At 50.6% G+C, this 14,806-nt stretch overlaps 4 protein-coding genes across 4 annotated transcripts; 1 reads left to right on the top strand and 3 right to left on the bottom strand.

Moving 5' to 3' along the window:
* Positions 1-132: 132 nt before the first annotated feature.
* On the bottom strand, positions 133-3,167 carry V8C40DRAFT_233309 (ATP synthase alpha/beta family, nucleotide-binding domain-containing protein). The gene is made up of 7 exons (XM_083213333.1): positions 2,995-3,167; positions 2,791-2,827; positions 2,695-2,716; positions 2,581-2,629; positions 2,440-2,524; positions 786-2,350; positions 133-718 (listed from the first exon to the last, which is right to left on the bottom strand). Exons 1-7 carry the CDS (start codon positions 3,001-3,003, stop codon positions 662-664), a joined length of 1,824 nt encoding a protein of 607 aa, XP_083078022.1. The 5' UTR covers positions 3,004-3,167; the 3' UTR covers positions 133-661.
* A 918-nt stretch (positions 3,168-4,085) lies between these two features.
* V8C40DRAFT_233307 (Metallo-dependent phosphatase-like protein) lies at positions 4,086-6,824 on the bottom strand. The gene is made up of 6 exons (XM_083213332.1): positions 6,555-6,824; positions 6,161-6,475; positions 6,015-6,101; positions 5,650-5,954; positions 5,365-5,573; positions 4,086-5,293 (listed from the first exon to the last, which is right to left on the bottom strand). The coding sequence occupies exons 2-6, from the start codon at positions 6,344-6,346 to the stop codon at positions 4,143-4,145; spliced, it is 1,938 nt and encodes a 645-aa protein (XP_083078021.1). The 5' UTR covers positions 6,347-6,475; positions 6,555-6,824; the 3' UTR covers positions 4,086-4,142.
* A 1,024-nt stretch (positions 6,825-7,848) lies between these two features.
* V8C40DRAFT_98958 (mitochondrial protein Pet127-domain-containing protein) lies at positions 7,849-10,986 on the bottom strand. The gene is made up of 2 exons (XM_083223703.1): positions 10,896-10,986; positions 7,849-10,844 (listed from the first exon to the last, which is right to left on the bottom strand). The coding sequence occupies exon 2, from the start codon at positions 10,747-10,749 to the stop codon at positions 7,897-7,899; it is 2,853 nt and encodes a 950-aa protein (XP_083078020.1). The 5' UTR covers positions 10,750-10,844; positions 10,896-10,986; the 3' UTR covers positions 7,849-7,896.
* A 65-nt stretch (positions 10,987-11,051) lies between these two features.
* On the top strand, positions 11,052-14,526 carry V8C40DRAFT_233304 (high-temperature-induced dauer-formation protein-domain-containing protein). The gene is made up of 3 exons (XM_083213331.1): positions 11,052-11,217; positions 11,272-11,979; positions 12,038-14,526. Exons 1-3 carry the CDS (start codon positions 11,122-11,124, stop codon positions 13,859-13,861), a joined length of 2,628 nt encoding a protein of 875 aa, XP_083078019.1. The 5' UTR covers positions 11,052-11,121; the 3' UTR covers positions 13,862-14,526.
* Positions 14,527-14,806: the final 280 nt, after the last annotated feature.

The following is a 14,806-nucleotide window of genomic DNA, read 5'->3' as shown; positions in this document are numbered from 1 at the left end:
CGCACAGTGCTGTCACCAAACTTTACACATCAATCGCACTGTATTCGTGAAGGTCACGACCTGATTCATATATTGATAAGAAATACTAGCCAGCATCCCATGTCACTAATTGTTAATTACCTTGCACATAAGTGATAGATAGGTTAGTTATAATACCAGAAACTACCTATACAGAAATATAGCCATAGTAACAGATACTAGAAGAATATAGCATAATAGTAGCAGATAACTAGAAACATATAGCTATAGTAGCAGAAAGTAGTGATAGTAGCAGATACTTAAACAGCCATTTAGGCACTCTAGCTATTTTTTCAAGTGAGGAAATAAAGGGCTTCCCCTTATATTCTGTTCTGTCACTTGAACCTCATGCAATCGCTGGGGTGCTGGAGAACAGAGTTGGGATGCTGCTAGCATTTCCCCATGCTGATGGGCATTTTAACGAAGCCAATAGGGCAAAACGGTGCTTGAATTAAACGAAAAGTAATATTGACATTGAGCTGGTACAATATTAAGCGGCGTCTCAAAGTCTCTTGGCCGTCTTCTACCATCCTCATTCCTGAGTTACCACATTGCTCCAAGGTCTCAGCACTGCAACGTACATATACATGCGCGCAACCGCATCTACAAACAATTGTAAAAAATAAAAAAAAGTAGTGCCTTTTTACTCGTCGGCAACCGAGGCAAACTTGTCCAGCATCTCCTGCTGAATAGCCTCGTACTATAGAGAATATGTGTGTTAGCCATGGACATTGCCCTTGCCGTATGTAGAAATTAGCATAACGTACCCTCTTGACAATCACGTCTTCACCGTCGGTGGGGACCTCGAATTTCAGTTGACGGAGCTTGGTTTGCAGGTCGCTTGTTGACTCGCGGACCTTTGCCCAGCTCTGGCCCTGAGCAATGGCCTTCTGTGCCTCGTCGTAGAATCCAACCATGAGCTTCATCATCCACTCCGTCTTCCAGAGCGGGCAGAACTGATCGTAGTCGGAGTAACCGTTCTGCTGCAAGAAATCTTCCTTGATCAAAACAGCGAGATCAAGAGTGATCTTGTCGGTATCAGACAAGGCACTCTTACCGACCAGTTGGACGACCTGGTCAAGTTCATCGGAATCGGAAATCAACTGCTTGACGCGGTCACGCAGTCTGGGGAAGTCGGGGTTGTTCTGCTCGTACCACTTGTCCAAAGCGGTGTTATACTTGCTGTATGAGACACTAGTGTTGATTGAAGGGAAGTGCTTTCGCTGAGCAAGCTTCTTGTCCAAACCCCAAAAGACCTGGACAATGTTGAGGGTGGAAGTGGTGACGGGATCCGAAAAGTCACCACCGGGGGGGCTGACGGCACCGACAATGCTGACACTGCCACTTCGTTCGGGTGATCCCAGAGTCTGCGCTCGGCCAGCTCGCTCGTAAAAGGATGCGAGCTTGGCACCCAGATAGGCAGGGAAACCCTGATCAGCAGGCATTTCTCCCAAACGACCAGAAATTTCACGAAGAGCCTCGGCCCATCGAGACGATGAATCAGCCATCATGGCGACGTTGAGGCCCTGGTCACGGAAGTATTCGGCGACTGTGATACCGGTGTAAATGGAAGCTTCACGAGCAGCGACGGGCATGTTGGAGGTGTTGGCAATGAGACAAGTTCGCTTCATGATGGGCTCCTTGCGGCCGTCAACTTCAATGGTGAGCTCGGGGAAATCCTTCAAGACTTCAGCCATTTCGTTTCCACGCTCGCCGCATCCAACGTAGACGATGATGTCGCTGTTGGAGAACTTGGAGACAGACTGACTAATGACAGTCTTGCCACAGCCGAAAGCACCGGGGATGGCAACGGTACCGCCTTGGACACTAGGGAAGAGGGCATCAAGAACTCGCTGGCCGACAACGAAAGGCTGGTCGGCAGTCAAACGCTCAGATGTCGGGCGGGGGACTCGGACAGGCCAGGTCTGCATCATGGGATACTCCGTCTTCTTGCCATCAAACTCGACCTCGAGAATCTTATCAACCACGGTGTACTCGCCCTTGGGGGCAATCTTGGTGATGACACCTCGGGCTCGGGGAGAGAACAGAATCTTGTGGACCGCCAGGAAGGAGTTCTCAAACACAGTTCCCCAGACATCGCCGCCGGAAATGTGATCGCCAACCTTGAGCTGAGGAGTAAACTCCCACTTCTTTTCTCGGTCGAGCGCAGGAACGGCAACGCCTCGAGGGATATAGATGGATTTTGAGATCTTGGAGATGCTGGCTAGTGGTCGCTGGATACCGTCGTAGATGCTGTTGAGCAGACCGGGGCCCAGCTCGACGGACAAGGGCTTGCCTGTTCGAGCAACAGGGTCACCGACCTTGACACCGGCTAGGGGAGCTTGGTCAGTATCGAATCTTGACGTATTTCGTATCGGTCCCGGAGTATGTAGGTGAGAGTGGGAGGGAGTGTCATCATACCAGTTTCCTCGTAGACCTGAATGGTGGCCTGGTCGCCGCTGATTCGAATGACCTCACCGACGAGGTTGTCGTGACCGACTTTGACCTGGACGCCAGCAATTAGCTAATCAGCCATGGCTGTGGCTGGTCATTGTTACTCACCAACTCGTACATGGCAACACCAATCATGTCTTCGGCGACAATGACGGGACTGCAGTTGGGTTAGCTACAAAGCCATTTGTATGATGGAGATCCGGATGTATCGAGGTAACCGACCCTGAGATGGAGTAGATCTTGCCTGCGCAACATTGTCAGTAACTCTGTTCAGTCTTGCCCAAATCAAGAGCTCTTCTCTCATCATCACGTCCTTACCATAGTGAATGGCATCGCCATCTTGTTCTGTGGTTTTCTGTGGCGCCATACAAGTCAGCTTCCTGAGTGATTGACGTAGCGGGGCATCAGCCTCGTCGTCGTTTCCAGCTCGTCAATGGCTTCGGCTGCAGATGTCTGTTCCCGCGCCGATGCCCGAGTGACGAAGCTGGGAGGCATTCTAGGAGGGGTTGGGAGGGCGCATACAGAAGGCATCGTGAGCGATTGGAGAGGAGGAGCGTTGTCGAGCTCTCGATCGGCAGAGGTAGGAGAAGAGTCGGGAGATGAAGGAGATGGAGTTGGAGGTGGAGAGTTTCGCAACAGAGGGAGCTTGATAGCAGTTGCTGAAAGGACAGGGCTCGGGGGTGGAGGCAATGATGTAGCGCTGCCAGTCCCGCCACTAACAAAACTGGCCCCCGAAGCGGCGTTGGTGTTGGTGCCTGTGGCGGGCTCAGCGTCTCCGGGGCCTGTATTCGAGGCCGTGCCAGCGGCTGGAGTGCTTCTGGCAGCGCCCACAGGGGACTGCAGGTCAGGGGATCGGGCGCTGTCTCTGTCGCTGGGGCTGTCGCTGTCGCTTTCGTCGCCGCTGGATTCGGTGTCGCTGGAGCCCTTGATGCTGCCCTCGCGAATCAGATCCAGCAGGGAAGGCCGCGCCTTGAGCCGTGGCCGCAGTCCGAGCATGCGAGCGCGATGCGGACAAACATTTATGGACAGATGCGTCTTTTCCAGCGAGGCAGAAGAGTGACAATTGAGAGCTGAGACATCAAGAATACGAAAGTTGGGGGATGTTGAAATAGAGCACCATAGTGAATCGAGTGTGTCAGGGATGCCGTAGGTACATGTAGAACACACGGACAGTACCTGTACATTTACAGCTGCGAGACAGTTGGTGTGTCAAGTGGTAGCATTGGGTAGAGGTACATGTGCATGACTTGGAGCATGAACGTAATATCAACCAACAAAGCCACAGCAGACGCGCATCGGCTCCATCATCTAAGATCTTTGTTTCTACTGCAATACATTGCTGATCCCTGTGACTTCCGGGAAATGAAGCTGAAAAAGATCCTCATCGTTATCTCTAGTCATATGAATTGTACAGGTACCTTGGAAGTTTGCTTGAAAAGGCAGCACGAACATCAGTACTCCATACTTTGCCTGCGCCGGCGGCCTCCATTAGTAGACTCCGGCTTCACTTCATGATACAATTCCGAATTCGCTGATGTTCGGACAGATCTCGCTTTCATAGCTTCCAGCATGACATAATACCTCGACCGGAAATCAATTACCTCGCGCAATTGGGATTAAAGACGTCTTCATTACGCTCTATCAAGAATAAAATACAACCTTCTCATGCCTCAAGCCTTGGTTTTCAACTCATTAGCCCGAGTCTCCAACTCATCCAACAAATCCTTCCTCACAGCCAAAGAGCCCAGCGTCTTCATACCTGCCGACATACCGCATTCTTGGTGGTCGTGGGATCCGTGATGCGAGTGATCGTGCTCATGCAGCTCATCCGATCTCTTGTTAAGGTGAAGGCCAATTGAAGGAACCACGCAGTTGTTCTCGCTACGACCGGCTCGAAGCTGGCAGAGCTCCTGCGTCTTGCAGTCCCCAGTGCACGAGGCGACGTTCCAGCCACGGCTCTTGAGCGAGATGTACTCGTTGAACACGTCCGAGTTTGACTCGAACAAGGCCGTTACGTTGTGCCAAAACGCGGGAGTCAGCTCGACACTTGCGTCGGTGATGGGGGGGTTCAGCTTGGAGCCGTACGTCTCCTTGGCGGAGTAAAGCTTCGTCCACACGGGGCCAGTCGTTTGGAAATCCGCGTTGGTCATGTCGGCAATGTAGGTCGTAGTGTCGAGCACTGCAAACGTCTCCGGGTCGACATCATATACTCGGAACGAGGGCATGCCCGAGGTGGGCGTCAGCGAGGGGCAGATGTAAGAGGCCATGACAGCATGTGAAGCATCTCGGCTGTTGTAGTCGGAGTAGCTGACCTCAAAGTGATCGACGTGTGTGTGGCCGAAGAACATGGCGGCAATGGTCGACGAGTAGCGGTTCACAACTTGATCAAGGTAGTTTGACCCTGCGTGGAAAGCATCGCCTTCTCCGAGGGGCATGTGTCCAATGATGTAAACTCTCTCTCCTGCCTTTTCCGCAGCGTCGAGTTCACTTACGAGCCACTGGATTTGGCCATCGGGGTCCTGCTCAATACCCTCCTGATATAGCCAAAAGTTCATGCGGTAGTAAAAGTTGGTGTTGAGAGAGATGACTCTCAGGTTGCCATTGGGATACTTGGTAGAGTATGCGCCGATACTTTCAATCTCGGATTCTGCTGAGGCTCCCACCCAGCGCGTCCATTGGTCAGATAGGGCATCATATACCCATTGTGATGAGTTGCTGATGGACCTAGGAGGAAAAGCATTTGTGGGATTGGATTCATGGTTACCAGCCGTACCGTAAACGATGCCCAGATACTGGCTCATGTAAGTGTATGCGTCGGAAACTGCAAGTGGAGTATGTTAGTCAACTACGTAATACTCATACGCAATATATTCAAGAAAGGCGAGCACTGACTTTGCTTCTGGTTGTAAGGCTGCGAGGTGTTCCAGATCGCATGGTCAACAATATCGCCCGTGAATAGCGTTAGGGCAGCATCTGGAACAATGTTCTTGATGGCCTGATACATGCTAATTTCTAAGCCGACAGGAGTGTCACACTTGTGGTCCCCATTTGGCCCAGCAGGCGATGTTGACTTGCCAGGCTCGTCAGCGGCGGTATAAGGTCTTTATAGTAACAGTATCGTCAGTGTCTTTACTTTTTGACTTCATCGTCACTCTTTGTTTGTATAAATCGACTCACCTGCAGCAGATGGGCTTGGTGCAATTCGAGCTTGAGCCAGACACATAAAGAGGGTCAATATGAATATCCGAGTATTGAACCACCTTGAGAGGCGTCTTCCCACTCGGCGCAGGGCGACCAGCCTGTGGCTTGGGGGAGGGAAAAGGAATCTTCCACTGAGGAACGGAGGGCTCAGGGCAAAGGCCAAGGAACGATCCACAGAAGAGTTTTGATGTATCAGACCCAAGATCCATGTTTCGGATAGCATCCGCAATGATGGGACCCTCTAGTCCTACGGTGCCTTCGCACACATCATCGTCTTCAACCTGAAGACTTTCGTTAGCCGTGGCTAGATGAAAACCAGACCATCGTAGTCATCTAGGTACCTTTGCGAGCTTGCAGAGTTCCGTAGCTACGCTAACGAATGCTCCGTCTCCAAATACAGCGATGCCTTTGAGAAGGACGAGAATGCCCTGGAGCCGTGTCAGCATAGAGTCACATATGCGGATGACTGTGAATGGTGTTTTCTGACCTGGCAAGCAGTGCATGTCGCAGCATTCTTGATATCGTTCCATATATCATCAGCCAAGCTTCTAGCCTCAATAGCCCTCTCGATGTTCTCGATATCTCGGGGAGGGAGACTGCTATTCTCAAGAGAAACCGCAGCCTGGGCAACAGAGCCCAGAGCCAGCAGGGAGAGCGTCGAGCTGGGACGCATAGCTGGTAACAAATGCTGGCTTGAGCTGCCTTCAGATGCCTGGGTTGTCCGCAAGGATCAGGAACCAGGAACCAAATACCGTCTTCCATCATAGCTATATATAAATAGACGATAGCCACGTCCACCTGCCTACATGATGTTAGTGCCCACCCATCTACGAACTGCACTCCAGGCCGTTGCAAATCCTCTCCGCTCGAACTATACGAACTTTGGGCCCTTCACAAGGGAAACTCAGCTCACAAGGAACCGGCCCTGTGCCAAGTCAAGAACGCACCCCAGGGCGGATGACCTTCCGGACTCTGTCTCGCTCCATCTCCAATGCCACGCTGAACGAATGCAGGACCGAGGCATCGTCCAGTAAGAACCCCTCAACGGCCTCCCCTGAGGGCCGCCTAATAGCGAGGCCCCGAGATGGAGATCCAATCAGAGGCAGGCTCCCACACATGCATCGGCAGAGACCAGTTAAATAGAGGAAATGGTGTGCGGCTCGGCAGATCAGGAGGCGGGGGAGGTTACTGGCGGCTGATTGTTTGGGGAAAGCTTATGCGGTGCGACGACAAGAAGATCCTCCTACGATGCATGCATGTATGTATGGAACATTTGAAGTTCGGTTCCCATTATGTCATTGAGAGGATGCGGCAATTAAAAGGTGCTGGTAAATTAAGATTGTGCGAATTGTACTTGTATTTACCTATACTTATAAATTGAAGAATCCCGTGTAAATACGTGGTAGAGATTCCAATAGCAGCGTGTTGCTTCAAGTACCGTGTAAGACAGACTGTTCCATGTCAAATGACTCCAACCTTTGTCTTCACATGAATCACGAGCCAAGACATAAATGCCACTTCAGCGCAGTCATTGTCAGCCAAGCCCAAACCCTGTAACAATCACCTGGCCGTGCCCTTTTCTGCACCTAAAATGCTCGGGCTTCATTTTGTTTCATCCCTCTCGGTCCCCAACGTAGAAAGCCGCACATTAGTACCAAGTTCATGGGTGAGGGGTTGGCACAGCGTTATTGTCGGCCGAGCAGCTCTACCATGTGAAATTCAACTTGGCTTCCTTGTTTGTAGCGCCGACGATCCCGGACCGTTCAAGTTATGCCCATATAAGTAAGCGCTGCGTTCGCGCTTTTCTCGTAATGAGCGATCTTTTGCTTGGCGTCCTTGGTAGAATGGCTTCGACGTTCGTTTTGACGCAGCCAAGCTTCAAGTGAGAAATGCCAAGTGACAAATGCCGCTGCTCGTTGACAGTCGAAATGTCCGAGGCATCGATTCCAAGACCTTTTCGCTGCGGAATAGACTAGAGCAGCCATACCCAAGAGTTATCGCCAAATCATACATGTCTTCGTCACTATATTGTACATACAAACATTGGTCCATTGCTCCTCCTTTTTTCTCCTCCCGTAAATATCCAAATGATGATACAGCCGTCCTCTCGGTTCCGAGGCCAAATTAGACCAGTTAGCTGTTTGGCAGTATTATGCAAAACCCATATCGTACACGAGAGCAGCTTTCTGCCGTCTCACAGCCACATCGTTATTTCGTGATCCATCATGCGTCTTTCTTGACATCTTCTCCGGCGGGTTTAAAGGCTTCGTGGGACAGACCTTGTCGCTCCCAAGCAACATGCAATGGACCGCCAGCTTCTTGCTGCGAACGCATTTCTCTGAATTGCTCTCCCTTTTTGGCCAACTCCGGTAACTTCCCCTGGAACATCTTGTACCAATCCCACCTATCCGAAGGCGATGGTGCAAATACCCTCTTCCGCCGCTGCTTCATCCCTGCGTAGATTTTCCGCGCCCTTTTATCTCGCAGTTCAGTAATGTTGTATTCAACCGTCCAGTCAAAATCGTCCTCCTTCTTGATATTCGTCGGTCGGTCAACCTGTTCGCCGTTGACGAGGTTGCGAACTGTAACAATCATGCCCAATAATTCACGGTCAGGTTGCCCAGCTCCTCCCGGGGTCTCAACAGCTTCATTCTCGTCTTCGTCTTCTTCGGCAAATTCATCTTCATCCAAAAGATCATCTTCAGCGGGTAGCTTTTCTGTCATCTCGCTGGTTTCTGGGCCTGTTTGCTCAGAGTTTATAGCCAGATCAGCGAACATGCGTTGAAACGTCTTTAAGTTGCCGGCCCTATTATCAATTCCCTCGGTGGCCTTTAGGATCAAGTCGGTTAATGAAGCATCCCGGATCTCTGAGCCATCTTTGTCAGATTTAGGCTCCGTGACTTGCTCTTCGTCTGCTACTGACTCTTCCTCCGCACTGAGATTATCATCTGTGGCGCGCCTGGGAGCTGACTCTGTAACATCTCTTGGGTCGTCTGATCTGTCCCTCAATTCTTTGATCTTGGAGGAGTGCGCTGTGAGAGACATTACCATAGCATCCAGGTATTGCTCAATTTCTAGTTCTGTTTTGCCGTTTAGAATTCCGCTCTGTTCGAGAGCCTCCTGAACAGCCTCTCTCACAGAACCTATGCCAAGAGATTCATCTTCCACGGTTGCGTCAACTTTTGCCATCATGACGTTCCAGGCAGCTTCGTTTGGCGGGTCCTGGTAGGAAAGCTCATCGGAAATTTGCTCTTCTTTTCCATTAGATGGCTGTGATTCGGGTTGCTCGATACCCTCGGCTTCATTTGAGGTTCCTTCACTTTCAGTTTCGCTGAGAATCTGAAACTCGCGCTCTAGTTCCTCGACTGATGATTTCCCAGCTTCCTGAGTCGTCTTCATTTCCTCCTCCGTCACCGGCTCCACGAAGAAATAAGTGAGAGGGACTTTTGTGTCCCGTGTCTCGACATGCAATCGCAACGTTCGACCAGGGTAACGTTGTGTTGCCTTGTTCATAACCTCGTTCAAAAGAGCGACACTTGTTTTGAATTCCTGATCACCCAGTCGGCGATCAGATGTTCCGTGAAGAGCCACATCCATTTCCTCCAAACTGATGTACTGGAAGCCAAATATCCGCTGTGTGTTATGATATGCGACGAAGATGCCATCCATACGGCCCATTCTCACCTGCAGAGAATACTTGAGAAAAACAGTTCTGATCATGTCGTAGTATTCTCGCTCAAAAGATTCCCACTGGCCAAATCGCTTTTGAATTTCATAGCCGGCACCTTTCTCGTAACCTCGAACATCCATCCTGACGGCGACTACCGCCCTAGTTTTCAAGTCAAACATTCCAGAACCTGGAAGTCGAGGATCGTAGGCGTCCAATTGAGATCGCATCATGAAATCGCCCAAAGTCGTGTAATGAAATGAGTCCTGTGCATTTCTCTCCTCTTCTGACAACTGATGAGACCGCGATAGCCTATATTTTTCGAATTCATCTTTCGGCAATGTAAGGAGCTTTTCCATTGACTTGCCCAATAAGCTCAGAATATTCTCAGTGTCGTATTCTTTGTCTGAATCAAACGCATAGGTGCCATCATTATAGTGTGCAAAGGCGGCAGAAGGTCCACGGCTAATGGCAGTAAAATTAAAGGACTCGGGCTCTATTGATCGTGATAAGAATGCGAAATTAGGCTTCCTCCAGGCAGAGAGCAGAAAGTGAAAATGTGAGAGAATTGAAGTCATGCTCGACGTTGAGCCGCAATACTTCATCCCATGCGCGGCGCTGAGCTGTCTCAACTTGACATCCTTGGATGAGGTAACATAGCTCCTCAGCGCATCAAAGTCGAATTCTTTGACTGGCATGATGGAAGCAAGATAAGGATCGAAATTAAAGACCCGAGACCGGCCATCCTGCATATGATAGACCCCTGGGTTGAACAGCACACGGTCGAGATTATGACTGAGCTGCGGTACCGGTAGCAAAGCATCCTCTTCAACCGGACATAGGTTGAGATGCTGAGGTCTTATCGTCTTCACATCTAGTCTTGGCAAGTCCTTTGCTTTCCTGCCCTTTGCAAGTCTCCCGGCTAAAGAGGTCTTCTCGGGAGGTGCGTCGCCTGGAGCCATCGGTGCCGCCGCATAGCGAGCCATTACATCCACATCTTCTTGCTCATTCTTAAGTTCATCGGCAGCTTTCGCTCGCCTTTTCGAAGTCGAAGATTGAAGCCGAGATTTCAGGGTAGTCCATAATCCTGCATTCGGTGGCCCCGCTGCATCCTGGGATTCTCCTTCATCCAACGCAGACTCTCCCGGCTCTACAGGGCTGGGCTTTTTATCCTTTGGCAGCTTCCTTGGCAGCTTCTTTTTCTTCGTTTTGGTAGTAGCAGCCTCTCGCAGTTTTGCATTTATCTTCCGTTTACGCTTTTCTCGCGCTTTCCCTGCCGGCTTACCGTCAAGCACCTGGGTGACCGTGAAGCTTCTAAGACCAAGGTTGGTGAGAGGCAGCTGTCGGCGAATGGCCCACAGGGCAGTAGTACGGGCCAGTGGCCTGGCACGGAGGAATGGTTGAATCATCTCAGACTGTGAGACAACATGCTCTTATGAGAACGACATGTGCTCGTATTTGTGGTGTTAGGCAAAGGGGAAACGAAGTATAACCCTTGTCGAATCTCAATATTCCATCATGAGTTAAAGTACAAGGTGCTGCAAGGGAAACTCACCTTTCATCATTGAACTTTTTCTTATCGATACGAGGGCGTTTGCGGTCGGCAATACGGCGGGACAAGCAACTGCCGCTTGCATGCGCCACACGTGATCAGCCCTGCAGTGAATGGCGCTGATGACGAACTCCCCTGCGACAGCTTCATCGTGGATCTCCAGAAGCTCCATTCTGTTGGTACGTCATTCTAAAACAGTCAGCAGGGCTCGAGGCCTTGTGCGGCAGATATGGGGGCCAGCGACTCCAAGATAGGATTTAAGCAGGGCATCTTCAGATTATCAGAGGAGCGCAACATTGCGGCGCATGATCCTTACTGGACTTCGGTTCGTCATGCCTTTGATCTCACATGGCCGCGGGGATGCTGATGGGGTCTTTAGTTTTGGGAGCTTCCTGAATCGTCCGAAGATGTTTTTAGTCTTTTCTCGCCCAACGATATCCGCCGAACTCGTGACAATGCCCTAGAAAATATCGAGACCTTGATTCAAACCTTGACAACGCGAGCCTTTGCTCTACGACACCATCCATCCTTTCCAGATCCCGACCAAGCTCCAGAACGAGACATTCTGAACTGTATCAGGGTTCTTACCCGAGTACTGCCATACTTATATGAGAAAGAGAGTTTAGGACCTTGGGAAGAAAAGTTCCTGTGGACACCCCGACAGGTAAAGGGCCGAACTGCCAAGAATGAGGTGCTGTTTGATGAAGCTCAGGAAGGGAAAGAACCGGTGCAGTCCGCAGCCGAGACGCATGAGGATCTGAGACCTCTGGCGGAGGAGCTAATAGACACCTTGGTCGATCTCCTATTCTTCTCAGATTTCACTCTCCCTCGCCAGCCAAATGGGCAATCCAAGGTTACGTATGCCATATGGCAGAGCGGGGTTGGATGCAATACAGCCGTGGCAACGACCAAAGAATTCGAAAGCAACCGATGTGAAATTCTAAGGCTCCTCATGACTCTTGCTGGCCAAAGCATGTACACAACTCCAGGAGTGCTGCCACAGAGGGGAGTGCGGACTCTGACCTACCTCTGCACTTCTCCTGATAAACAGGTGGTGCTCTCGGTTCTTTGTTCCCTTCTAAACACTGTGAGTACCCAAAGTTTCTTCTGGACGAGGCCTTTTAGCCGACTAACATTTTCTGTAGACTTTGAAATATAATCCAGCGAGCTGGCGCGTACCATACAACACCTTAGTGTTCAGAGACACTAAGCAGGTTCTTGTGACTTACTCTATACACTTTTTATTAGCCATGCTCATATACCCCATACCCGAAGATGCGTCTTCAGGCTCCCACAAGAATTACTTCCGTCATTTCCTCGGTCGAATACATCGCCCTCAAGACTTCCAGTTTATAGTTGATGGAATGACGCGAATTCTCAATCAGCCGCTTCAAGAGAAGAGTTCATATATCCCTGGCTCTCAATCTTCTTCTAACCTTGCCCCAGAGGTATTAATGCTATTCTGGGAACTGATTCAATGCAATAAGCGATTTCGGTCCTTCATCATTGATACCGATCGGGCACACGATTTTGTTGTCCTAGCACTATTCTACGCTCTGGAATACAGGAATGAGCCATCTAAGCAGGGTGTTGTGCGCATGTGCGCGTTTCTCTTACAGACATTGAGCGTTGAAGCGAGCTTTGGTTCTCACTTGAACAAGATTTTCGAAGGCCAAGAAAGCCTCCCTGCGAGCATCAGAATAAACGCATTCAGGGGCACATACGCTGATTTCCTCTTACACTCAATTTATACCTTGATCACTACAAGTCAGGGCAACTTCGCTCCAGTTTACCCGGCGCTTCTAGCAATCATCAACAACATAGCTCCACATATTGAAGGACTGAGTGCTTCCAGTGGCTCCCAGCTCATGCATCTATTTTCGCTGATGGCATCGCCATCATTTCTCCTTGCCAATGAAACTAATCATGTTCTCTTACACTCTCTGCTGGATTCGATCAATTCCATTCTTGAAAACAAATACCGCCAGAATCCGGAGCTAATACTGGCCATAATCAAGAACAAGAAGCGTGTTGAGGCGCTCAGAACATTCACCTTGGAAAGTGGACAAGAGGAGATCGAGAAGATCAATAGAAGAAGGAAGGATGCTGGGGCTGCGGTTCACACTGGGCTTTTCGACGACGGATCTCGACGAAGCTCTGCCGACAGCATACGAAGCCCATCAAACGCTCTATCTCGAACCCAATCGCTGGAGGAAGTCCCCGAGGACAGCGCCTTTGCCGTCGGAGACGATGATGACGACGAAGATAGCGACGAGGAGCCTCAGCCGACACCAGCCGCGTCGACTGCCAGCGAAAACCCGTCGCAGGCATCATCAGTAACCAACGTTGAAGATGCAGTGCCTGTACAGCTACGAGGAATGTCCGAGAAAGCCCGGGGAAAGATGCCGGCTAATATCCAGTCCTTCTCCCGGCAGAACAGCTCAACAAGTCTTGGCGCATATTCGACCACCAACCAGGCATTTGGTGGCAGTTTTGAACCGACAGCCTCGTGGATCGATAGCTGGTTGCCGGAATTACCTCTACATACCATCCTGACTATCATTCAGCAAGCATCGAGCGTTCTCCCACGACAAGCATCGGCCCGAGACGCTACAGCTGACACGCTGCGTCGAATTCAAAAGATTGAATTTGTCGGCCTCGAGCCGTCTGCCGTACGGGTCCACTTATTTGAATGGTCCCAGCTGGCACTCGGATGGTACGAGTCCCTGCTCTGGGGCGTCATCTTTGCCAGTGAAATGCAGATTGCAAAGGGTACCATGGGTATCTGGAATGGCACGGCCATCAAGCTCTTCCGAGTCCAGGAGACGGCGCCGGCAGGCCCCACTCTGACCTCACCCAGAGGGGCTGTGGATGCTGTCGGAAGCAATATTGTGTCACGTATCGGCCAAATAAATCTTCGCGGCGCGTCGGCACCTTCAAATTCTGCACCGAACAGGGGTGGATCATGATGGTAATACATCTTCGTACTCCATGTGTGTTACCCTCCGGAATTACGATGCATGAGGCGAGCCAACAACTATCAAGAGTGTGATGTGCTTGTACAGTAGCGTACCGAGATATAGATCAGATGCTTGACTATAACTTTGCGAGTCTCTTTCCCAGTTGGCGTGCTCAGCAAACATCATTCTGCCCTGCCAGCATTGGTCCAATCATCACCCCCTGGAAGTCTGGATGCCTGGTGGGCACATCCCTGTGCGGTGCTGGCAATCATTGGTGACAAGGAACAGAGCACAGCAGGCTTCTTCCTCTTCATTTATTAAAGCCCTTGATGGGCCAATCAGACAAATTGACGTGGCTACCTTAGAAGCCTTGTGATGAGGATGGAAGATCACAGAGACTCCGAGGGTAATGGGTACAGCTGCCATTTCCGACGGTAATTTGTGCAGAAGGCACTGACGATGGGCACCAAGATTTGACGGCTGGACTGGAGATTGGGCTGTGCATCCGCCATGGCTGTATTAGCAAGCATTCCTGAGGACATGCTGTGGGCAGAATCAGTCGGCCGAGTAATGTCAGCAGCTGTGATTGATCGTACATTTGATACTGGTATTTTAACGTTTGGGGGCGCTAGGACTTGAAGGAACTAAACTATTAACGAATTGATGGCTCTGGCTTATGCTTCAAAGCAGCGCTGTGATTGATGCTTATGCGACGTGATGCTACCTAGGTATGGGACAACCTGAAGCGACTTGGTGCCGATTCAGACGCCTCAACAGCACCACACCAGCGATGACGCGAATGATACGGAGCTGTCAAAGCTCAGCTCATCCGCACCGCCACTGACACATTACGAGTAGCAGTACCCAGCCAAGCCAGCAGAAGCGCCGCAACACACACGGTCCAGCCCCACGACGGTTGGAAGCGAGACATGACGCTGTTAGTGAGCTGCTGGG

The sequence above is a fragment of the Trichoderma camerunense genome (genome assembly GCF_050948025.1).
Source record: "Trichoderma camerunense strain CBS 138272 chromosome Unknown V8C40scaffold_2, whole genome shotgun sequence".
Taxonomy (NCBI): Eukaryota; Fungi; Ascomycota; class Sordariomycetes; order Hypocreales; family Hypocreaceae; genus Trichoderma; species Trichoderma camerunense.
This window is presented reverse-complemented; position numbering and strand designations above follow the sequence as displayed.